The sequence below is a fragment of the Fundulus heteroclitus genome, chromosome 19 (assembly GCF_011125445.2).
Source record: "Fundulus heteroclitus isolate FHET01 chromosome 19, MU-UCD_Fhet_4.1, whole genome shotgun sequence".
NCBI classification, from domain to species: Eukaryota; Metazoa; Chordata; class Actinopteri; order Cyprinodontiformes; family Fundulidae; genus Fundulus; species Fundulus heteroclitus.
Window position 1 is genome coordinate 32467692 of NC_046379.1, and position 25464 is coordinate 32493155.

General features: G+C 41.7%; 2 protein-coding genes across 5 annotated transcripts in view; both read left to right on the forward strand.

Moving 5' to 3' along the window:
- prkd1 (protein kinase D1) overlaps positions 1-25464 on the forward strand; it is a 247947-nt gene that overhangs the window by 169641 nt on the left and 52842 nt on the right. The window lies entirely within an intron of this gene.
- Positions 7168-10770, forward strand: LOC118566912. Its single transcript, XM_036150360.1, has 3 exons — positions 7168-7446; positions 7665-7779; positions 10008-10770. Exons 1-3 carry the CDS (start codon positions 7289-7291, stop codon positions 10533-10535), a joined length of 801 nt encoding a protein of 266 aa, XP_036006253.1. The 5' UTR covers positions 7168-7288; the 3' UTR covers positions 10536-10770.

The following is a 25464-nucleotide window of genomic DNA, read 5'->3' on the forward strand; positions in this document are numbered from 1 at the left end:
TCACCAAAGCTCACCAAAGGCCATGTGTCAGATGCTGACACCCCACTCACAGAAAAAACTCAGTTAAATAGACGGAATGGTTAGTGCTTGGTTTGTGCACATTTGTGCCGTTAAAATTAGCGTTTGTGCTGTTTTGGTTTTGAAGATATTTAAGAATATTTGTTAAGTTCATCTAGAGTTCACCATCCCATCATTTTGCTTTGAATCCAACCAAGCTGGTCAACTTCTTTAGTGCTTCGTTTGTGCAAATTTGTGCCGTTAAAATTAGCGTTTATGCTGCTTTGGTTTCGCAGATAATATAAGTTTTAATTCCGGCCGGTGACGTCACCACAGGTCGCCGCTGCAAAATAAAGCGCTACATTGTTATTCCTTTGCTGGTGCTGAGCTGGAGCCAAAGCAAACCAGAGTGGTCAACTTCTTTAGTGCTGTGTTTGTGCATCTTTGTGCCGTTAAAATTAACGTTTGTGCTACTATGGTTTCGGAGATATTATGAATTTTAATATTGTTATACTTTATAGGCTGACCAGTGTGATTTATTTTTTGCAGTTTTTCTGTTACTGATTTTAGTTTGGGTATGTTTTCTGCGTTATATAAGCCTGTATACTTTAATTGCCCTTTTGTTAGGTGCAGACACCCCCAAATCTCCCTATTGTAGAGCAATAAAGGTTTGCTATTCTAATTAATTCAGAGGAGTAATGAACTATGACTACTAAGATCAACTATAACAAGTTATTGTTTGAAAATGTTATAAACATTATACTCTCGAAGAAGAATAAACCCTTCTGATTAGAAATAATAGACTTTATGAAAACAGTTGAACATTCTAATAAATGAAATGCCTTTTTTGGCAATGTCACTTGACATTGCTATCTAAAGTAAAGTTCTTTAAATGAGACAAAATAAATCGCAATATTTATTCAGGAATAAAGTACAAAACAATATAACACACATTTTACAATAGCAGCTAAAACAACTTGCATGATAAAAGAAAAATATAAAATTAATAACTGCTTTCTTGAGAAAAGTGTTGAGACCAAACGGTAGATCTGACCACATCTTTTTACACAAATGAGGAACATCATTAAGGACGCCAGCCATCCTGCACAGAGACTGTTCCAGCCTCTCCCCTCAGTCAGGAAACTAAAAAAACAAACAAAAACATGTTTCCCAAGAGATCTTTGCCAATAAGCAGGAATATATAAATCATTTTATAAGAATGCTGTAGGGGGGGTGGGGTGGGGGGAGGCTCGGTAGATGACACAACTTCATAGTAATGTTACTGATTTATCAGTAGAAATATATTAAAAAGACTTACGTTTTTTCCAGTGACGGCAATAACATATGATTTACCGTAGCACTTTATTTTGAAGCGGCGGGCTGGGATGACGTCATCGGTTGAAATTAAAATTCATAATATCTCCGAAACCAAAGCAGCACAAACGATAATTTTAACGGCACAAACCTGCACAAACGAAGCACTAAAAAAAGTAGCCCAGTTTGATCGGATTCGAAGCAAAATGGGGAGATGGTGAATTCTGGATGACCTTAACAAATATTCTTTAATATCTTCAAAACCAAAACAGCACAAACGGTAATTTTAACGGCACAAACCTGCACAAGCGAAGCGCTAACCATTCCGTCTATTTAACGGAGTTTTTTCTGTGGGTGGGGTGTCAGCTTCACGCAGCTCTTCCATCCCTCAGTGCCGTGTAGCCTTGCCACCGCATTTCTACCATAATATAAAACCGACATTAAATAAACGACTCACCGTCACGTAGTTGCAAGGAAAACACCCAATGGAACACCCTTCGTCTGGGTAAATTGGACTTGATTCAACAATATCCTTCAGTAATTTAGGAAAAACGGCAGCACAGCACAGCACAGCAAGCAATAGCAGCCACAAGACGGAGGAGTTCACCTCTGACCCGGAACTCAAAGAGCACTGCTTGTCTGCTCTGAATAATACACAGCGCCCCTCGAATTACGGCCGCCATCTTGGGGCGGTCCACCTGCTACCCTAACCTGCTGATTCAAGCTGAACACACTAACGATACCCCAGCACTGTGCGGCGTATTTTTGTTTAAATCGACGGACTATTGACGTCAGGGCTCGAGGGATAACTTTTCATATGTAAGATTAAAGAGATTGTGATGAATTTGATTGTTTTATTGTACTATTTGGTATATTTAAGATATATGCTAGATAAATTAATCTGGCTATTGATTTAAATGAAAAAAATCGTTTTTTAAAGCCAAAGGGAAATGAAATATTGTATTTGGTATATTTAAGATATATGCTGGATAAATTAATCTGGCTATTGATTTAAATGAAAAAATCGTTTTTTAAAGCCAAAGGGAAATGAAATATTGTATTTGGTATATTTAAGATATATGCTGAATAAATTAATCTGGCTAATGATTTAAATGAAAAAATCGTTTTCTAAAGCCAAAGGGAAATGAAATATTGGGTGAAAATGTAATTCTCTGAAATTGGCACAGCTTGGAGTCGAACCTACGATCTTCTGCTTTGCAGCCCGACACCTAACCCATTCGACCAAAACACCAGTGTCGTGCTCAGCCGAGCATTGTTGAGAGGTCAATTGTGTTAAGAAGTGTTTTTTGCGAATTCTGTTCCAACTGTAAGTCAAAACGGCGTCAAGTACAAAAAGCCCTGATCGCGACGTCGAGACGCACGTTTTGATATATAGTTTGTGGGGGTACAGCCTACGGTTCAGGCTGTATTAACGGTACTATAATAATAATAATAATAATAATAATAATAATAATAAGAAACCCTTATTAGGTGCATAACATAAGGCCTCCGCCATGCATTTTCAATGCATAGGCGGGCGCCTAACTAGAAACGTTCAACTTCTGAAGAAGTTGAAGAAGGCGCCCGCCTGGTGGTGCGCGTAACCGTCAAAGGCAAAGCTTCCGAGTTCCTAGGTCGTAGGCTTTTATCACTTGGGGATTTTAAATCAAATCTTCTGAGTGTAAAAAGGATTTGTCTTCGTCAAAACCAGCCGACAGGAGAAGGTCTGCATCCAAGCAGCATGGAAAATTGGTGTTATTAAAACATGATTAAATACTTCAATGTAGCATGAAAAAATGAAATATGTGAATAAAAATGTTAAAGGCATTACGAACTACTAAAGGAAGTACAAACTCTGTGAAGCAGAAGTTGGTGAGACCTTCCTAGAGCTACTTCCGGTTAGCAACATGCTAAGCGTTAGCCGCTAACATGGTTGTGTCCAGTATGACCGGGTGATGGTACTCTGTTAGTTTGGTCCAAATCCTGTACTGAGAAGTTCCTCAAAAAGGGTGCCAATACTTAATGTCACCAAAGCTCACCAAAGGCCATGTGTCAGATCGGCCTCCTTTAGCAACTAAGCCTCACCAAAAAAAAACAGCCGACAGGAGAAGGTCTGCATCCAAGCAGCATGGAAAATTGGTGTTATTAAAACATGATTAAATACTTCAATGTAGCATGAAAAAATTAAATATGTGAATAAAAATGTTAAAGGTATTACAAACTACTAAAGGAAGTACAAACTCTGTAAAGCAGAAGTTGGTGAGACCTTCCTAGAGCTACTTCCGGTTAGCAACATGCTAAGCGTTAGCCGCTAACATGGTTGTGTCCAGTATCACCGGTTGATGACCCTTCTGGACCATCACCAAAGAAAGCAAGGGACTCGATTGCTCCCCAGGCGCCGCACAGTGGCAGCCCACTGCTCCCCAAGGGGATGGGTTAAGATGCAGAAGTGAATTTCTCCATTGTGAGATCAATAAAGTTCAATTATTATTATTATTATTATTGTGCTCTGGCTGATCTTTTTGGAAGCGCATATACAACTCCAGTAGCAGTGTCCAGAACCACAGATACCAAGGCATTGGATGAGGTGGTGCGTTACAAAGGGGTACAACCACTGCCACTCTCAACAAATCCACTCAACTGGTGGAGAGAGCACGAGGGGGAATACCCTTTGTTGTCATGCCAAGCTAAAAGGTACCTTTGCATCCCAGGCAGTAGTGTACCTGCTGAAAGGATCTTTTCCACAGTAGGTGACATAGTCACAGCCCAGAGAAGTGCACTGAAGCCTGAGCATGTGGATCAGCTGCTTTTTCTAAACAAGAATCTCCACGTGCCTACTTAGTCTGTAACCAGAAATGAAGAACTGTACTGTTACAGTACAATTCTTTATTTCTGGCTACAGTACTATAGTTCAGTTTAAGATATGTTTAAAAATTAGAGGTTAATCACTACATATTGAAAAGCTAAGAATGTTTACAAGCACTAAAATTATTCAGTGTAATTCAGTTGAATACAACCCTATGATTTGTGTTTAAATCTGCACACATATGCACAGATGTTATTGAAATGCATTTTTATTTATATTAGACTTTCAAGAGATAAGCTATGCCTAATTTTATTTTACATGCACTTTATTTTTTATTGTTTATTAAGAACAGTTTTCTACTTTAAGCACATTGCATTAACAAGTTTGTTTCTTTGCTCAGAAATGTGATGTTACAGAAGTTTGTATGAAAATAAATATTTTAAAAATGTCAACATTATATAAAATCATTTGTGTCTTCACAACTTTAAATCAATATCGAATCGAATCGCAACAGCAATAATCGAAATCGAATCGAATCGTGAGGTTCCTAACAATACCCAACCCTAGTGCCAATACTTAATGTCACCAAAGCTCACCAAAGGCCATGTGTCAGATCGGCCTCCTTTAGCAACTAAGCCTCACCAGAGAGTAGGGAGTAGCAAGATGGCGGCCAAATCCTATGGGATTCTGTGAGAGTAGGGAGTAGAAAGATGGCGGCCAGGGACTTCAGTTTTTCGGCAAAATCCGCACTCCAGTGTATAATCGAAATCAGTGAGACAGAACCAAGCAAACGGATTAACAAACGATCGAGCGCACACCTGGCGTTTAGCCTGGAAGGAGAGAAGGTTGCGCACACGAGCAAACAGAGCCGAGCGCGAGGGTAGTGTTTGAGCACAGTTTGAAAGTTGAGCGCGCATGTGATGTTTAAACGCTGAATACCTGTCTCGCTGCGCGCTCAGATTGGTTCCGACGCGCTCAATTCAGAAGACTTCATATGCTACTATGCTAAACTGCAGTCTCCCCCCCTCCCAACCACCATATTATAAAGACCGCGGGGCGCCTGGCTTTTATTCCCCCCAAGACCAAGCGTTGTTTGTTTATTTTAAATACCTCTATGTTTTAAAGCAGCGCAATAATAACTTACCTGAAGAATGACTGTCGTCGGGACCACCTCTTGCTCTGCGTAATCTTGTAACGTCTTTAGTCGGACTCGGAGCAAAAGCAGTCCGGCTGTGAGCTACAGTGCGCATGCGCTTGCGACCGTTTCGAAACGCAACATTTTTTTAGTAAAGTTTATGCAGTATTTGTAGGTTTATGTGTTTAAACGCTTAATCAGTGGCGGCTGGCCCATAGGGGGCGCTCGGGCGCTGCCCTCCCTAGATGTGGAGGGGAAACGTCATTATATATATATATTTTAAAAGTATTATAAACGTCAGTTTTTATGTAATAGTATGCGGCTACATGTAATATGAATTAATAAAACACTTCTACAACTAGACTCTACCAATTGTTTCTCATTTAACAGTGCATTTCCACCGACAGAACGTATCATTTCTCTTCTTCTACACTTGTGGGGCTGTGACTCAAGGAGCCCTACAAGTGTAGCGAAATAACCAATCATACAATGTTGCGATGGATTATTAACAAATATTTGGCCAATCAGCATCGCCAAAATGACTGGCTGTAGGGCTACTTGAAAAGTAGCCCCAAGCCGTAGCGTAGCAACAGTAACATAGGTGACGTCACGTTACATCGGTAGTGGTCAGTCAGGCAGTGACAGTGACAGTGAGGTAGAGATGGCGGCGACGATGACAGTTCAAGTTGAAGAGCAGCTTCCACAGAATTCCGTGAGATCTTTATTGAGTTACCCTTTCTCGAGAAGGACTATGGTGGAAAAAATCCATGTAAAGGAGCTGGGACCTGACAAGCCCGAAATAAAATTAACGCAGAGAGCCGAGCAAAAATTGAAATCCTACAACCGGACTTTTAGCAGGAGTTGGTTCCAGCGTAAGTCGTGGCTGACAGCCTGTGGGACAGCTAATGCCCTTTTCTGTTTTCCCTGCATTCTTTTTAAAAATGACCGGAGTGATTTATCGTGGACACAGTCTGGACAGACAGACTTAAAACACCTCTCCGAACGTATAAAGAAACATGAAAGATCAAGAGTTCATATGGAAAACTGTGTTAAACTGTCCGTGGTTGGAAAGATTAGCATAGCGGCGCAGCTAGACGATGGACACCGCATTGCGGTAAGAAGGCACAATGAAGAGGTAGATCGAAACCGGCACATTTTATCAAAGCTCATTGAGTGTATTAAGTTTTGTGGTGCTTTTGAACTGGCCATGCGGGGACATGATGAAACTGATTTTTCAGACAATCCGGGAATTTTCAGAGGTCTAGTCGACTTGATGGCATCCATTGATCAGGACTTAAGGGAACATCTTGAAAATGCAACCGTTTTTAAAGGCACTTCCAAGACAGTTCAGAACCAGCTCCTGGACTGTATGCTGGCTGTTCTGAGAGAACGGATCATGGATGAAGTAAAGTCAGCTCAATTTTTAGCCATCCAAGCAGATGAAACTACTGACATTTCCACTCACTGTCAGTTGGTGTTGGTATTAAGATACATCGATGAACGCAACAATATACAAGAGCGTTTTTTTTGAGTTTATCAAGCTACCCAGCGCCTGTGCTGAAGCAATAGCCAGTGCTTTATTGGAGAGGCTGCAGACCATACTTCCGGAGGGACAAGAAAAAAAGTTGATAGCCCAGGCTTATGATGGAGCTGCGGTAATGAGGGGTGCCACGGGAGGAGTGCAGCGGAAGGTGCAGGACATCTATGCACACGCCCACTATGTTCACTGTTATGCCCATCAATTAAATTTGGTTATGCAACAAGCAACCTCTCATATCCCTAAAATCAGTCATTTCTTTTCCGACTTGGGGGGATTTGCTTCTTTTTTTACAAAATCGAGCAAGAGGACTGTTGTGCTTGATGAAGTGGTGGCCCACCGACTTCCAAGTGCATCATCAACACGTTTGAACTTCAACAGTCGTGCTGTTAACACAGTATATGAGAACAAGGATGAGCTGGTGAAGTGTTTTCAGACTATCCGGAATGGAGAAGCATTTGATGGCCCAACGAAAAGAGAAGCCGGCGGCTTTTTGAGAATGCTAGAGGACGACACGTTCTGTTTTTTCCTTTCGTTGTTCCACAAGATCATGCCTCACGTAGACGTGTTGTACAACCAGCTGCAGAAAAAGAACATCGATTCTGTATACATCGCAGGAGTCACCCAGGCGTTCATCAATCGCATGCAGGCTATCAGGTAAGATAAATCATGAATATGTAGCCTAGCCTATCCTAAATATTTATTCTCTCTGCATAAATTATTGCCTTAAATGTTTATATGTCATCTTATTCAAACAATGCAAAGTTTAGATTAAATGTATGATTACCAGTATAGTAAGCCTTGGGGTAGGTAAATATATCCCTAGTCAGCCAGTTTTCAGAACCTAACATATGGAAACATCTGTATTGGATCAGGGATGCTGTTCCCAATCTGGCTGATGATGAGGAGTACAGGGGACCTGTTCAGGAGCCACCCTCAAAGAAAAGGAGAACATTGGGAGAAGACACACAACACCGTTTGGCACTGGAGGTAGGCACTTGCTTTGTGGTCTGATTTGAAAGAGATCATTAGGCCTAACTGAAATGTCATGAGGATACTGGTCATTTTATGCAGTGGTCCAGATCGAATATGTCAGGGGTTAAAGTTCTCCGTTGCTGCGACAAATTTCCATCATTTGGAAAAATGAGTGAAAATTGTTACGTCTAGACTTTTTTTTCAAGGTTTTAAACTGAAGCTGCTCTCAACCAATAAAACCTGGCAGAGCTGGGACATTAGCCGATCAGAGAGTAGGGCGGGTCTTTGCAAAGTGGACACCTGCCAATCTGAGCTTCATCGGCGTTCAGTTATAACTTTTGCATGAGCATCTCAAACTGGCCACAGATGACTTAGATGAAAGTAGCGGTGGTCAAAGTTTTCATTTAGAGTTATGAACTAGCAGGTCAGAAATTTCAGCGGATTGAACACCTGACAACAACCTCCCTCTGTAAGCGTGTCTGTCGCTGGTCCTGCAGTTTATTAATTAATTACTTTCACCTGTGGCCATGTCACCTGTCAGCGTTTATTCCCTGGCTTCCAGTGGCTGATAAACCACTGATCAAGATCATACAAAGATCAATAGTGATCTTTGTATGATTCACTATTAGGTTTTATGTAAAAATAAAAGAGTGACGTGATAGCTCAGGCTAAATAAGTATGATGCACTTTTTTTTTTTTTTGAAGACGAAGAAGGGTTGGAATGTGAAACAATGTTCTGCCTTTGACTGGGTTAGATTTGGAAAAAGTAAAAAATAAATAAAAATAAATTCCACCTGCACTTTTCTGAACCAAATTAGCAAGGGCTGCTTGATGGGTTGGGTAGTCGTCTGGCAATCAGAGGGTTCGATTCCAGCTTCCCCTTGCCACATGTTGATGTGCCCCTGGGCAAGGCACTTAACCCCAAGTTGCCTACCGAGCTGCGTCTCGGTGTATAAATGTGTGCGCGTTAATGAGAGCGATTGGGTGAATGTGGCTCTAGTGTACAGCGCTTTGGGTGGTCAGCATGACTGGAAAAGCGCTATATAAGTTCAGTCCATTTACCATTTAAATGATGAGGATTTATATAGATTCAAATAATTAAGGAAACTACGTCAAACACATAAAAAAAATTAAACAGCAGCTGCAACATGGATTGGAGAGTGGTTTCTATCTGAGGGAGACCAGATACGATTCTCAGAGAGCTTTAATGTAGTTAATTTTTATTTTGGAGCGCGATGTTAAGCAACATTGTAGAAGCAAGTCGTATTAGAAACAGCTGAGAAAGCCTCCTGTCTGTGGATCTATGGACTCTTTTTACTCCAACCCAAAAACCTCTGCCAAACAGGGGGGCTGGTGACTCTCCAGCAGTCAGTGAGCGAGAGGCAGGGACACAGAGTCCATCATGGACAGGTTTCCAGTCGCAGGGCTCAAATGTAACCGTTTTATTAAACTTCAAAAAAGTTAATCTATTCCTTTTTATAAACTCACGAGTTGTGAGAATTGATTGGTGAGCAATAACAGGCAAAGCAGAGAGTGATTATTATAATGTGCGATCTGTGTAAAATTAAAGTGTATGACATCATCATAGTGTTGGTTATGTGTCCTGCATTGTCCAAGGCTGTGGTCGGCCTTGTATGTTCATAGGATTGATTTATATTGAATGTGGCAGGGAGCCAGAGGAGTTAATGTACAGGTGTGAAGAAGATGATGTAATGCTGTCTTTTGCACCAGTTTCAGTTTATGGAGGTTTTCTGGGGTACAGGGAGGGAAGGGAGATGAAACTGTAAAGTGGACTGTGGACCATTTTGGCAAAAGTGTGAAGGAAGAACTTGATGCTGCAAGTATGAAAGTTAACCAGGTGATGATGTTAAAAGTGAAGGAGAGGATGGAGAGGCTGTCCAGGATGACACCAAGGCTCTGAAGCTGAAAGGTGGCAGAGATACAGGAATTGTCACTGCATATTGTAAAACTACCAGATTTGGTTAAACTTGACTTTGCACAATAAGCAAGTGAGGTAACTAATGTGGCTTTATGTCCACGGTCCTGGGCATATATGGGCTGACTCAAATTTTTTTTTAGTCAAACTGATTATTTTTTCTTTAACCCCGGGAATATGTATATTGTCATATTACAACATGAATAATTACAGTAAGCCATATTGGTTCATTACATAATGTAATACTATATCTTCAGAATGATGATAACTGGACATGTGAATTCTTACTGTTTTTATATATTTGCAGGTATGTGAGACCATAATGAGACACGTCAAGGAGAGGTTTTCTTTCACCAAGCACCTCGTCAGTGCCACTCTGTTGAAAGGAGACTTGTTCCAACAACACAGCAGGAAGTTCCCAGATTCAGCGCTGGAAACCACAGTGGAAGCCTACCCTTCACTGGAGAAGGCCAGACTTAAAACTGAATTGTCTCTGATCTATAATAACAAGGAGTTCCAGAGTTGCAGTGGTGCACTGGCTCTCTATCAGGTTTTGATGGAAAACAACCTTCAAGACACATTCACAGAAACTGTACGTCTTCTGAATATCCTCATCACCACACCAATGACAACATCAGAATCAGAGAGGTGCTTCTCTACTTTAAACAGGATAAAGACTTTCCTTAGAAACACTATGGCACAAGATCGGCTTAATGCTCTAGCCATGCTCTCCATAGAGAAAAAACTGACACGGGACATTCCTGATTTTAACACAAGGGTCATTGAGAAATTTGCCACACAGAAAGACAGACGAGCAAAGTTCTTGTACAAATAAGAACCCTTTCACTGTTTATTTCATTTATTCTCTCTTTCTCCCTCACACACACACACACACACATACAGAAAGAGAGAGAGACACACATTTTGTCATGTGTAAGTGTTTTATCTTATACTGTATCTTGTATCTTATACTGTTCATTTAAAAAAAAAAGACTTAAAATTGCTGTAAATGGTTAACTGTATGTGTAAAATGCTAAATCTGAGAAGGGAATTAAATGTTTATTGTGGAATTGTAGTAATTTTCTGACTTATAATTTGAATGCATGTGGGTTAGGCAGGGAAATCTATTGGCCAGCCCCACCAAGATTTTTTTTCACCAGCCGCCACTGCGCTTAATACCTGTCTCGCTGCGCGCTCAATGTGTGTGTGTGTGTGTGTGTGTTCGCGGCGCGCTCCGCGCAGCACGGATTTGCCGACAGACACACACACACAGCGGAGGAGAGATCGCTGAAGTGACTTAAGTTATACATTTGCCCCCCCAGGTGGTAATTATTCTATAAATATTAAAATATAAAAGCTTTCAGCACATGCTGGGGCGGAGGGATATCACATCACATGTGGTATCCCTCCGCCCCTCTGGTCGGTAAAATCCCTGCAAATTCTAATGTAAAAATTAAAAATTTAAAAATAACTTACCGAAAATCCTTGCTCTCATGTCATGTTCAAAACATTCTTCTTCGAAATGGTCACTGCATATGACGTGTTTTCTCTCTGGCCAGCTCTCTTCAAGATGGCAATCCAGCTACGAGCCCGGTTAGCTCATGGAAAGTTGAAATAAGCAATGTTTTTTCCAATTTTACCAGTTGTGTTGGAACATCCAATGGCCATGTACGTGGGCTTTGTTGCTTCAGCAATAGCTCCTGTGAATGTCAATGGTGAAGTCCTCTGGAAATCCGAAAAAATTGTTGATGATCAGCTGTGTAAAACGGCTCCAACTCGGCTGGTCAGATCGACTCGGGCGCTTCCCGATGACGTCATCATAAGGCAAATCCATCCAAAACAAACTGCCCGTGGTCCCCATTTGTTACAAATCAAATTTATTTTGTTAATTTACGGTTATTTTCCAGTAACTTAATCAAGACATGAAAACTTTTAACATATTTTTGGAATGCTTCTGTGGTAGTCTGACAATTTAATCGGTAATTTTGCCGGATCAAAGTTACATCTTAAGAGAAATTCCTTCCTCCAATTTTTTTTTTAAAGTTGTGAAGGGAAAATAAACCATAAATTCTTTTAATTTTTAATAAAAGTCTGCAGCCATTTTAATTTAATCACGACATTAATCACTTTAAAATCAATAACGTTTGTTCCTCCTTTTTCTACTGATGAATTTGATTATGTTTTATTGTAGTATTTGGTATATTTAAGATATATGCTGGATAAATTAATCTGGCTAATGTGAAAAAAATAGTTTTTTAAAGCCAAAGGGAAATTAAATATTGGGTGAAAATGTAATTCTCTGAAATTGGCACGGCTTGGAGTCGAACCTACGATCTTCTGCTTTGCAGCCCAACACCTAACCCACTCCCCCACAACACCAGTGCCATGCTCAGCCGCGCATTTTTGAAAGGTCAACTGTGTTGAAGAAGTGGTTTTTGGTAAATTTTGTGTTGAAGAAGTGTTTTTTTGTGAATTTTGTTCCAACCGTAAGCCGAAACGGCGTCAAGTACAAAAAGCCCTGATCGCGGCGTCGAGACCAACATTTCGATATATAGTATGTGGGGGTAGACCCTACGGTTCGGGCTGTATTAACGGTACTATAATAATAATAAAGAAACCCTTATTAGGTGCATAGCATAAGGCCTCCGCCATGCATTTTCAATGCATAGGCGGGCGCCTAATAATAATAAAGAAACTGTTATTAGGTGCATAACATAAGGCCTCCGCCATGCATTATGATCTGTGGGATGCATATAGTCCATAATCCAAGTCTTAGTACATGGACAGGTGTGTAAAGGAGAGTGGAGGGGTTGAGCAAAGCTGCAGCAGCCTCCTACCACACCCACAGGATGAGGATGTATAGGGGCAGGTTCTGTTCCAGGTAATAGCTCGCCATCAACTGACCCACAGCTGGGCTCACCTGGCCTGTATTAAATAACCAAGACCCATGGGTTAACCACTATTCATTTAATTTATCTACTAGCTAGTTTTAACTTCTATATTTTATGTGTACACAACAGTCAAGATAAGACATAATTGTTAAAATGACAACAACAATGTATACAAAAGTACTTCAATGCATGTAAATAAACACCCATAATTATTAGGAGTATCTACAATATAATGTAAGGTGACCAGATTTCTGAAATCAAATCTGGGGACATTTCTTGCTCGTGGATAAAAATCAATACATCTCATCAAGATGAAATTAGGAAACGGAGACAGTAATGGTTTCATTTATTTTTACATATTTATTAATATTTAAACAACAAAAATCAAGTGTAAAAGCCAGGAATGTGCCTCTCCACACTTTTAGTATATCCTAGGATTAATAAAATTAATACATCAATACTGTTATTAATAGAAAACTAGAACTATGCCTCTGGGTTGGGGCAAAGTGGTGGGGGTGGGAGTGGAGGGGTCAAGGGTGGTTAGCAGGGCTTTCCAGTTTTGTGGGGCCCAAAGATCTCTGCCGCCTCCTAAGGGGAGAGTGACATGAGGAAAAGAAAAACCAGTAAATACAAACATTTAGCCTGTGGAGACAGAGTTCCCCCACCTTTTTAAAAAAGTGCAACAAATACTTATTCTGTTCATGCCTACATACCTATGAGAAATAGGTTTTTCTGTGTTAACATCAAAAAGAAGCAGTGGTCAAACGGAGAGATAATATATATGTTTCATATTAAAAGGATGATATATGCTTCTTACTGTCACCTGACCGCATTAGGGGCCTGTGCATCTAAAAGAAGCAGATTAATTTCTTTCAGTAATGGGCTATAAGCACAGCTCCACTTCTTCCTGAACTTCAGTAGCTTCTTGTTTCCTGATTAATCCAGGTGTGTCTGGCTGGTTACTGAGGTCAGACACACCTGGATTAATCAGTCTGTCCAGTAATGAAAGGCAAGAAGCAAAGGAGCTGCTGAAGTTCAGGAAGAGGTGGAGCTGTGCATAGAGCCCGTTTGGGACAAGAAATGGGTTGTGGTGATGTGAGGTGAAAAGGTGTTAAACATGTTCAAAAAAAGCACAGACTTGGAAATCTCCTTGACAAGAATGCAAGTGATTGTGTGTAGTGCTGCATGAGCATGTATAAACTTACATAAAGTGTGTATAACTACATTATGTGTATGGTAGTAGTTGATGTGCAAGTATATTGTTTGCTCTTATAAGGTGAGTTAACTACAGCCAGTGAGTCAGTTAACATTAGATCTGTACCAAGCTAGACATTACCGGACCGCGCTAAATGCAGACTAGTTCCAGGTGTGGTCTCGGCCTGTTTTGTTTTTGTCCCAGTTATCTGATAACGAAGAGCGCATGAGCAGCCCGCGTCATGCCCTTACAGTTAGCTCACTGTCCGCGGTTTTTGCGGCGTGTCTGGCTGCACGTCCCGATTCACACTCCATTCAGACAAATTTCAAACATTAATAAAAATACTAGCTTCCCTACCGTGCCACATGATTTCCAGAGATGATTCTGCTTGGCAGTGTGATCAACCTCAGTGTCTGTCGTTGTTTCCTGCATCTGTAAATCCTTTTTAGACGTTTGTTTATCTTATCCATGTCCCAAAAGTCGACTCTGTCCAACCATAACTTCCCGAGTGACTCCGCAGATCGTCACTAGGAGGCGAGGAGCAACCAAGGAACTGGGATAGCGTGATGTGTAAAAGGTTGTCAGAACAAAGCTCGGCTTGGTTAACTCATCCAAGCTTGGACTGGTCTCGACTCGGATCGGTTTAACAAGAGTAGTGTAAATGAGGCTTAGAAGTCCCAGAGAATTTCAGTTTTCTTGCAAGCCCCCGTCCCCGCTTCAAGTTTGTGTATTCACTCTACCTTGCTAGCTGTACCTATGGTAATGCAAATAACCTGTGACGGGTCCTAGTTCCTGAGCTGAGAACAGGTCATAGCCATGCTTTTCCAACAAGGCAAGGCAGAGCCTATTTATATTGTCCATTCACCAACAGACTCATTTATATTGCAAAGCTCACTATGTAAAAGAAAGAACAACTTAGAGAATAATTGTATTTTGTCTTGTCTCGCCTTTTCATGTTATTCAACATTTCAGCTTAGAAAATGACAAACAGTATGACTTCAGTATTGGAGTAACATTTATTTCACCCAAGGAAAAGCATTACATATGAAGCTACAATTGTCCCATTTACCAGTTTCCACAAACCCAAGGTGAGTCCTTGCTGCATTTGCGACAGGTAACGCTCAGTGCTGTGGTTCCTGTTGCAGAGATTGCGCACCTGGCACTGTTTTTTTTTACCATGAGAACGTCTCTTCATCTCACGATGCATCTTTTCTTCTTGTATCGTGTTTTCCTGCATAAACCTGTAACGAAGTTCATCAAATTGTCCCTAGTTACAGTCCTGCCCTGGTCCATAAATGGCTCCATCAGTTTCACAACCACGTTCTCAGACAGCCTTTCTCCTGTGGGGTGGGAGGGATCTTTTCCCAAATAGAGGATAGCATTACACATGTATTTTGTGTCCAGATTCACTGCAATCCAAAACTTAATTCCAAATTTATCAGACTTGGATGCAATGTATTGCAGAAAGGGACAACGAACCTTTGATGGAAATAACTGCTCATCAACAGTAATATGTTGCCCTGGACTGTAGGACACACACAGTTCTGTACAAACTGTTGCCAGATGTTTGAAATAGCAGCAAATTTGTCCATTTTCATACATTCCAAATGAGTGTCTTTGTTGTCGAAGCGCAGATATTTCATTATCAGGGGCGGATTTACCATTAGGCGAAACTAGGCAGTTGCCTAGGGCCCCCAAGTTCCTGGAGGCCCTAATTCGCCAGCCAGGCATTGATAATGATGTTGTTCCACCAGACTGAGAGAGTCTAGCATCATCCACTCTGCTGGTAAGCAGTCCGCACAGTGTACTTCCTGAAGATGACCCAGCTCTGACCAATCAGCTGTCTGATCATGCACGCTGCTCAATAGTATTGAGAGGACCTCTCCAGGTGAAGAACAGGATCTTGCCAAGAAATGGAGATGGGCGCAGATTTACTTCCAGCTATTATTTCATTTAAATGAAAAATGAAGAACAGATAAGCAGATCATGGCTTGTCTACTAGAAAAAGGGACAAAAGAAAACATAGATGAAAACAACAAGAAAAGGAATAAGAGAGGGACAAAAGGTAAAAAAAATAATGTAAGTCTATTGTATTAAAATTTCTGAATCTGTATAATGGGTCTGTTTTATGTGTTGTCTTCACAATTCAGAGGGCCCCATGCCTTTCTTTGCCTAGGGCCCCAAATTTCCTAAATCCGCCCCTGTTCATTATATCTTGAAACCGGTTTCGAGGCATTGTGGCTTTGATGTATGAATTCCCAACTTCTTTGGACCACAAATCCTGCATGGTGCCAACACTCCCCTGTGCTGCCTTTTATAAACAGAACCGCAATGAAAGCCATCAGCTCATACACACTCATTTTCCAGCCATGTTCTTTTATGCGACCCTGCTGGAGTGTGCAGTCTCTGATGGTCATCAGCACACCGTTATTCACCAAACAGAGGAAGCTTTGGAGGCGACTTGTAGTTTTCCGTCTTGCAAACTCAGTTGGCCCTCCAGTATGTATGTATGTATGTATGTATGTGTATATATATATATATATATATATATATATATATATATATATATATATATATATATATATATATATATATTTCCACGCGCGTATGTGTGTGTGCGCGACTGGAGTTATATTTGGCCCCTAGTAGATAGGGCAGTTGGTCATTATTGTATAAATATTATTGCGTTTCCGGTGGCTCCGCTGTCTGAAAATCATTCCGGTGTTGGCGACACTGATGACGTAGACCTAGCTATATTTAATTACAAATATGATGTCCCCCCCTGCTCTCAGGTAAAACACTGGTCAACAGCGAGGCTTAAGGTGAAACCGAAACTGAAAGTGGGTGGAATGGTTCTCCAACGACAGCGCTAATGGGGCATTTACATCTGAAAAGGGATTCATGAGTTGTGAAGTACTGTCGGGGGGACTGGGGGCTGACGAAAATTCTCCTATCTCTAGGACTTCTAGTGTTAAAAGTTTTAATCGAATATTTTATCTTTTTATTTCTGAAAGTATAAAAGCTCATTTGGGAATTTTAATATGCAATTTTGCAATAAATTACACTAGTTAAAACTATGTTTGTACAAAAAATATTCTTTTCTTTTTCAGGCACTTTTCAGACTTGTAATGACAACATCCTGGTGTCATAAAATGATAAACTCTAGCCAATAATGAGCTAAATCACAAATCATAATGCCCTGATGTTTACACAATGTATAAACAAATGTGTAAATAAACAAATATTTCATGCTGAAATATTTTTAACTCCTAAACAAAGATATACATGGTATTAAGCATTTACATATACATTAATACATTTTACGTTTGATAAAATCACAAGTTGTATTGTTCATTTATTTTTTACTCTCTCCCATACACATGTAATCCTGAGCGGTCCCTTAGTTTGTCAAATGCAGAGGCAGAAAGTCTGCCCCTGGAGAGTTGGGCAGCGCACTGAGCAGCAGGCGGGACATACATACTACCAGTGACCAATCCTCAGCTGTTTTCAGCGAGGTTGGCGCTGTAGATGGAGTAACAGATGACACGCATTGTTGGTGGGTGTTTGTAATAATGTGTTGTTCCTGGGGGTGTCACCAGGAACCGTTAACGCTCTGCCCATTGCATCCAGGAATGGATAAAGTCCGGAGAGGGCGTGTTTAAAATGTACATCCTGCGGTGCAGTTCTGTTTTTTTTTCTTCTTATGTCTCAAACAAATGTTTAATTCTCTGCCAAAAATCCAGCAACTTTTCCCAACTTCTAACCTGTCTTTAACATAGTGTTTTACTAAACATTTAACCAAATCTCTCCGTAATACATCTGTTTTTTCTCTAATGTTACTGCCTTGACCAACTGTTGTTTGCACTCAGAACGCTTTCCTGCACGACAAAAGCCACAAATACATCAATCTGTCCTCCCACTGATTTCCATGCTGCACAATCTTATTTAGTTTCAGGGTAAGCCCTAACCTATCCTGATCAAATGCTCCCTCCACGAAGATCAACTCCACACAGTTCTTTTCCATTGTAAATCTCTCCACCTAGGCGCTATTCTAAGCCACACATTCGCACATACATAGGCACACACATATGTGCAGATTTACACACACACACACACACACACACACACACACACACACACACACACACACACACACACACACACACACACACACACACACACACACACACACACACTTTTCAGAGCCAGGATTCAAGACAATATGTTGGACAAGATATGACAAAGACAACATATCAGACAGACAGCTTGAGAGTCTTCTACGACACTTTTTTTTCTCTATGGAACCTCCTTGTCTTTGGGAGTTTTCAGAAACTCCCAAATTGTTTCTCTAGGATCCCCTTTTAAATCTCTTCATTTGTTAATAATAGCTTCCTGGAATTTTAGCTATTTTTCGTTTGTTAAATAACCCCTTAAACCTGCATTATATTATTTTACCCATGTAGCTAAATGTTTTTTTTTATCAGGGTCCTGCTGTTTAATGAATTTCCAGTCTTTACTCTGGAACTGTTTCAACGTTTTACTTTGTCCCTTTCCCATTTTTATAAATTTGGTCCAGTCCTGTAACACATAGGGTGTTATATAGGCTGGGATATTTACACCGTGGGGTAACAATAAAAATACCTGTTGTGGTAATTCTCACTTCAACTCTTTCGAGTGGAGAATTCTTGCTAGACCTCCACAAAGGCGTGTTACTTACAATCCCACTGTTTTTAAATGAAAACAAAATACCTAGTGGTATTTAATTTTCCAGTCATACACACAAAAACACACTGCAGACTTTAATTTTGTAGGACTCCGCCGCCCTCCCTCGAATTACATGGCCCTTTATATTGACGCTGTTATCCTGTTTTTTTTTTCTACAGACTTTTTGGGCTCTGTCACCCTTTTGATTGCTTCACAGACCTTTGGGGCTCTGTTACCACTTTGCATGCCTATCAGTGCCAAGGATGATAGGGTTTGTTATCATGGACTTTCTCGGACTTCGTTGTCCCATCTATGCGCAATACCCCTCAGTCACTCACTCATACCTTTAAATAAACTCCACTCACCACTGCTGTCAATCCTCCCTCAGACTTCCCGTCAACAGTCAGAAACCCGGAGGCGAGATGGACTAGGCCCTTGAAAAAGGATCTGAATGCAGTGACCACTGTCTTATTACCCAGTTTACCTCACCCACAGGAAATCCTCCTGTATGTTGGGCTCCGGCTTGAAGGACCAATTAAATGTCAGGTTCAAACACCTAAAACATTCATTAACAACACAAGAAGGAGAGACAACAATGAAGTTAGTTTTCAAAAATCAAAGGAGATTAAATGGAGATGCTTTTTACAGATCTCCAAATTTGATCTGAAGTAAATCCTTCGCCTCCTCTCTCTTTATTAGAAAAAGGAATCCCTGTTCCATTGTCAAGCTAAGGGGTAGGAATAAGCAAAACAACTGTGACCTTCGAGATAAAACCAAACAGTTCACACAGTACAGTTATGCGTAAGCAGTCCATATGGCTGAATAAAAACACTTATTATAGTCACAACATATTTCTCTGCTTTCTGCAGGCCTTCTGCAACGATAAGAGAGAGATCTTAAACCTTAAAACTTCTTAGTAGTAAAAAGTAAATATATATGATAAATGCAATGAACATAGTAAATAACATAAAATATGTAGAAAATAGTAAGAATAATTCTATCATCGTGGACAAAGTTTTTAAAAGGGAAACAGTTTATACAGGTCTCCTCGGAGATTTGTACAATTCAAACCTCCACAGGACCTTTGCCTTTTTTGTTTTGTTTTTATTTTATTTTATTAAAAGCAGGCAGCTTTTACTGGTCTGGTTACCCATGAACTTCTTTGACTCAACTTTTTTCAAGGCAAAAACATAAACTAAGATTTTAGGAGTTAAAACTTGGCACTAAGCACAGTCAAATTTGACTCGTACTACAAATGCTGCATTCATTGTGTCAAGCCACTCCTGAAACAAAGACAACATCAGAAGCGCCTTAAATGGGCAAAGGATGAATAGAACCAGATCTGTTGAGTAGGACAAGATGTTGTTATCCCAATAGATACCTAAGGCACCGATGAGACACTGTGGCCATCAAGTGGGTGATGGCATCCCTTGGGTTCTCAAGAGGGCACCCTCCTTCTTGGGTGTTTCGCTGATAGGCCCACGACACCTCCGGAGGGTTCAGCAGTGAATCCTAGCGTCCCAGGTTCACTCCCATCAACCATCACATATTTGAGTCCCAGGCCAGGTCCTTCCTCTTGGTCCACAGCCACTGGCTCCCCTTTTCAGCGGCCTTGGAGAGGTCCTAGATTGCCTGCCTGCGGGCCTCCCCTCGCACCCCCATCTCCCTGAATAGCCTAGATGCAGCCTACTTCCACCGGGCGTACCTTCACGTTCCATCCTTGTTGTTGGGCTTCTGCTGCAAGATTGGTGTATCTCAGCTTCTTCAGCTCAAAGGCTTCCTCTATGGCACCCTTCCAGGGTACTGTGAGCTCAATGATGTACACCAGCTTGAGTGAGGAACACCACAGAACGAGGTCTGGACGCAGGTTGGTGGATGCAATTTCCAATGGAAAGCACAGCTTTTTGTCCAGGTCTGCCAGCATTTTCCAGTCCTGTGCTCTGCCCAGCTGCTCAATTTCCGCCCTACTGATGATGGTGAAGCTGGCTTGACCCTCTTGAACAAAAAGTGTTGGCTGCTAGTGGGATGGAGGTGGGGGAGCGCATTTGCACTCTTCCGCTGGCATTCCAGCACTGCTGCAAGACTTCTGAGCACCTGGTTGTGTCGCCAGGTGTAGCGACCTTGGGTAAGGCTGGTCTTGCATCCCACTAAGATGTGCTTTAGTGTAGCTGGGCTTGGGCACAAGGAGCATGTGGGGTCGTCTCCATACCATTGGCTTAGGTTTGCAGGTGACGGTAAAACATCTTAAGAGGCCTTGATGGTAAAGCTTGCCCTGAGTGCCTCCATCTCCTATAGATCTTTCCAGGAGAGCTTTGTTTTCTTAACTCCTTCCCATGCCATCCACTGCCCTTGCTTCGCTTGTGCCACGGCTTGTGTGCGCCTTGCTGCTTCCTCTTCCTGCCGTACCTCTTGGACCACCAGTTTGCGCTTCTGAGCTGGATTGGCCTTGTTCCAAGTTGGTCTGCGAGTGCCAAGGCCAAGACCACTCCTCCCCTCCTGATTATGTCCCACGATGTCCACTTCCTCCCAGTGGCCAAAATGGGTGCTGCTTGGGACACAAGTGGGTCCCTGGAGTCTTGGAGCATCATTTCCAGTCTAACCTTGGCACACTTGTACTACTCTGCCAGGCTAGTGATGGGAAGTTCCAGCATTCCTCTGCCAAAAAGCCCAATGCTATTGAGGCACCTGGGAAAACCAAGTTACTTCCTGGCATAGGCGTTGACCAGCCTCTCCAGTTTTTCCACCTTTGAGAGTGGAACCTCGCAGAGGCTTAGTGGCCAGAGGAGACGTGGCAGGAGTCCATACTGCATACACCAAAGCTTGAGTTTTCCAGGAAGCAAGGTTCTCTAGGGCACTGGCTATGTCCTTCCTGAGCTGCTCTACTTGCCATTTGTCTTTGAGGGAGGCATCATACCATCGCCCTAGGCTCTTCACAGGCTTCTTGGTGACCGTTGGAATGGGTTCATCACCAATGTGGAAGCAGTGGTCTGACAGCCTCCCCTTGACGATGGAGATGCTTCTGGACTTGCTTGGCTTGATCTTCATGTGAGCCCGCTCGATGTTCTCTTGGAGTTTTCCCAGTAGCCGTACTGTGCAAGCCTTGGTCACAGTAAGTGTGGTGAGGTTATCCATGTAAGCCCTGACTGGGGGCAGCCTCAGCCCAGGTCTTATTCGCTGTCTGCCTACCACCCATCAAGATGCCCGTATTATGACCTCCATGGCCAGGGTGAATGCCAGGGGGGAGATGGTGCAACCGGCCATGATTCCCACTTCCAGATTTTGCCATGTTGTGGTGTACTCTGCTGTTGTCACACAGAGCTGGACGTCCTGGAAGTAGGCCTTGACCAGGGCTGAAAGGGCTGATGGGACTCTGAAGTAATCAAAGGCTGTCCACAGGAGGTCGTGAGGGACTGAACCAAAAGCGTTTGCAAGGTCCAGGAATACTACGTGGAGACCTGTCCCCTCCTTCCTAGCGAGCTGGATTTGATGCCAGATTATGCTGACGTGCTCCACACATCCTTAGAAGCCTGAGATGCCTGCTTTCTGGATTGATGTGTCAATCAGGTGGTTTCTTTGCAGGTAACTTGCTAACTGATGAGCAACCATGCTGAAAAAGATTTTCCCCTCGACATTAAGAAGGCTGATCTGGTGGAACTGGTTGATTTCTGGGGAGCCCTTTTCCTTGGGGATAAGGATTCCTCCAGCTCTCCACCAGGATGTTGGAATCTCCTTCATTTTCCATACAATCTTCATCAGCTTCCAGAGAAATTGAAGGACACCTGGTGTATTTTTGTAGAGTCTGTATGGAACTCCATTAGGGTCTGGCGCTGACGCAGCACTTGCTCAACTCAGTGGTCCTTCCAGATGAAAGCAATGTTTGCATTTCTTTTGGAAATCAAGATCCCAGTGTCTGTAGGAAGAGTAGTGGCACAGAATCAATGTTGCTTTAAGTCTGGTGTGAAGTTTCCATTGCAAGGTATGATTTGAAGTGCCATGTCATTCACTGGATTTTCCGAAGACTACACTCACAAACCACTGTATCAGGACCTTTTAGAGCACATAATGCTTCCTTTAACTGGCAACCTTTATGAAGATGCTGATTTCACTTTCCCACAGGACTTGGTATCGACCCACACTGCAAAAGGTTTCAAAAGCTGGTTCCGTGACCATTGTGCTAGTGAGTTTGATTGGCCAGCAACCTGAACCCTGTTGGTAATCAATGGGGGAATGTCAAGAGGAAAATAAGCAAAACCACAAGCTGATTACCGCCATGCTGCACTGATGCAGTAATTCATGCAAAAGAAGCTCCACCCAAAAAATGAGTGTATTGAAATGAACATCCTTTTTAGAAGCGTGACATTTCTGTTTAAAATATTTTTCTTGATCTTGAATAATCAAATTTTCTGACACTCTGAATTTTAGATTTTTTTATTATGGTTTAAGCAATATTTATAAAATTACAAGAAATATTTCAGTCCATGTAATGAATCAATTTAATATCTGAGTTTTACTTATAAAAAAATGTTTAACTTTTTTCAAAACGATCTAACTTTTTAGAATGTACCTAAAGACACCGTAAAAAGCCACATCCCCCATCTAAAGGCTGAAAGTGATATTATTGCTATTATTGCTATTATGAGTGTGGGCAAAATTTTTTTTTTTTAACTAGCAGTAGACTTTGTGATTTAAACTGTATGTTTATTTGAATATAGACTGGCTAGCAAAACTCCACTCACAATTTGCTGCATATAAACATTCGTACATGAATCTCTCACATTGCAATTAGATCAAAGACTTAATACAAGGTGTGAACAATACAAAAATTGAGAGATTTAAAATCACACTATACCTTTTAGCTGTTATTGTAATTTATTGTCCCATGGCATAGCCAGTTTTTACAGTGACATGCATATGGAGTAGCAAAGAAATATTGCAATCATGTTAATGGGCACAAATGGTAAATGGCTTGTACTTGTATAGCACTTTAACTAGTCCGACGATCCCAAAGCACTTTACACTACAGTCGGTCATTCACAAGTTATAACTAACTGTTTCATCCTCTCGTTACTTCACATACCCCTCACCCTACTGTTGTTTGATAGTTTGTCAAGTCTGCTTGAGCCATTCTCGGCAGCTGAATGACTCATGTTGGTGTCTATAAATGTGCACCGTGTCTTAACTGAAATTGTCAAGTTGACAATGAGGCTGTTTTAACAGTGACTCACTCCTCAACCAGAAACCCAAAGCACTCCTGCCAAAGTGACGTAAGGTGTTTAGAAATAAATGCATGCATGCTTTAATAGGTAAAATGGTAAAAAAAAGTCTTTAAAATCAACATATTTGCCTATGCAAATATCATGCAAAAAAATTAAATTTTATATAAATAGCCTTTATTATCCCACATTGGGGAAATTCATGAATTCACACAGCATTCTAGTTTATAGGTGGCTCAAAAGTCTCAAAGTCTTGCCTTTTTTATGATTAAATAAAACCCATTTTAGACCAAAGCTGCTGTCATTATACATGCTGGCTATTTAAAACATGTTGATGATCATCTATTGATAACAAAGTCTTGCAATTCCATCTGCTTTCCAGCTCGGTCTGTGGTCACGTTTTGCCTATAATGAGGCAGAAGTCAGAAATCTCCCCCCGTTTCCATATCTTGTTCAAACTAAAAAATCCTGCTACATCCCTCTTTTTTTCCTATTAGTTATCCATGGGTTTTCATTTTCTACAGGGATCTCACAATTCCTGTAACAATCATATATATATATATATATATATGTATATATATATATATATTCCTGCTCTGCTTTATGCTTTCTGAGTTATCTAAAATTTTAACTTTATCAAAGCCTTCAATTTGTATGTTAGACCCGATCCCAACCAAGGAAGTATTCCCTTTAATTAATCCCCACATTTTAAATGTGATGTATCTATCCTTAGTAAATGTATATGTACCACTGTAGCTGTTATTAAATGTTTACTTAAGGAACCCTCTCTTAATCAAGATGGCTTAATAAATTACAGATCTAGATCTAATCTTAGAGATGTACAGAAATGGCTTGGTGAGAAAGGCTGGTACTTTAAGCCATGTCGTGCTGCTAAGAAGAGCCGAGGGGGCATGGGAGTTTGCCCAACCAGTCTACATGTGCTTTGTGGATCTGGAGAAGGCATTCGACCGTGTCCCCCGGGGGATCCTGTCGGGGGTACTCCGGGAGTATGGAGTACCGGACCCTTTAATAAGGGCTGTCAGGTCTCTGTACGACCGGTGTCAGAGTCTGGTCCGCATTGCCGGCAGTATCTCGGACTCGTTTCCAGTGAGAGTTGGACTCCGCCAAGTTTGCCCTTTGCCACCGATTCTGTTCATAACTTTTATGGAGAGAATTTCTAGGCGCAGCCAAGGTGTTGAGGGGATCCGTTTTGGTGGCCTTAGGATTGCGTCTTTGCTATTCGTGGATGACGTGGTCCTATTGGCTTCATCAGGGCGTGATCTACAGCTCTCGCTGGAGCGGTTCGCAGCCGAGTGCGAAGCGGCCGGGATGAAAATCAGTGCCTCCAAATCCGAGACCATGGTCTTGAACCGGAAAAGGGTAGAGTGCCTTCTCCGGGTTGGGGGAGGATGTGCTGCCCCTAGTGGAGAAGTTCAAGTATCTTGGGGTCTTGTTCACCAATGAGGGGAAGATGGAGCGGGAGATCGACAGGCGGATTGGTGCAGCGTCTGCTGTGAAGCGGGCGCTGCACCGATCCGTTGTGGTGAAGAGAAAGCTGAGCCAAAAGGCGAAGCTCTTGATTTACCGGTCGATCTACGTTCCTACCCTCATCTATGGTCATGAGCTTTGGGTCGTGACCGAAAGAACGAGATCCCGGATACAAGCGGCTGAAATGAGTTTTCTCTGTAGTGTGTCTGGGCTCTCCCTTAGAGATAGGGTGAGGAGCTCAGTCATCCGGGGAGGATCAGAGTAGAGACACTG

Excerpts from the sequence above, each read along its gene's own strand:
- LOC118566912 (XM_036150360.1), top strand. The coding sequence starts at position 7,289 with ATGCTAGAGGACGACACGTTCTGTTTTTTCCTTTCGTTGTTCCACAAG. Across the intron at positions 7,447-7,664 it reads AATCGCATGCAGGCTATCAG|GGATGCTGTTCCCAATCTGG; the intron begins GTAAGATAAATC and ends GTATTGGATCAG. Across the intron at positions 7,780-10,007 it reads AACACCGTTTGGCACTGGAG|GTATGTGAGACCATAATGAG; the intron begins GTAGGCACTTGC and ends ATATATTTGCAG.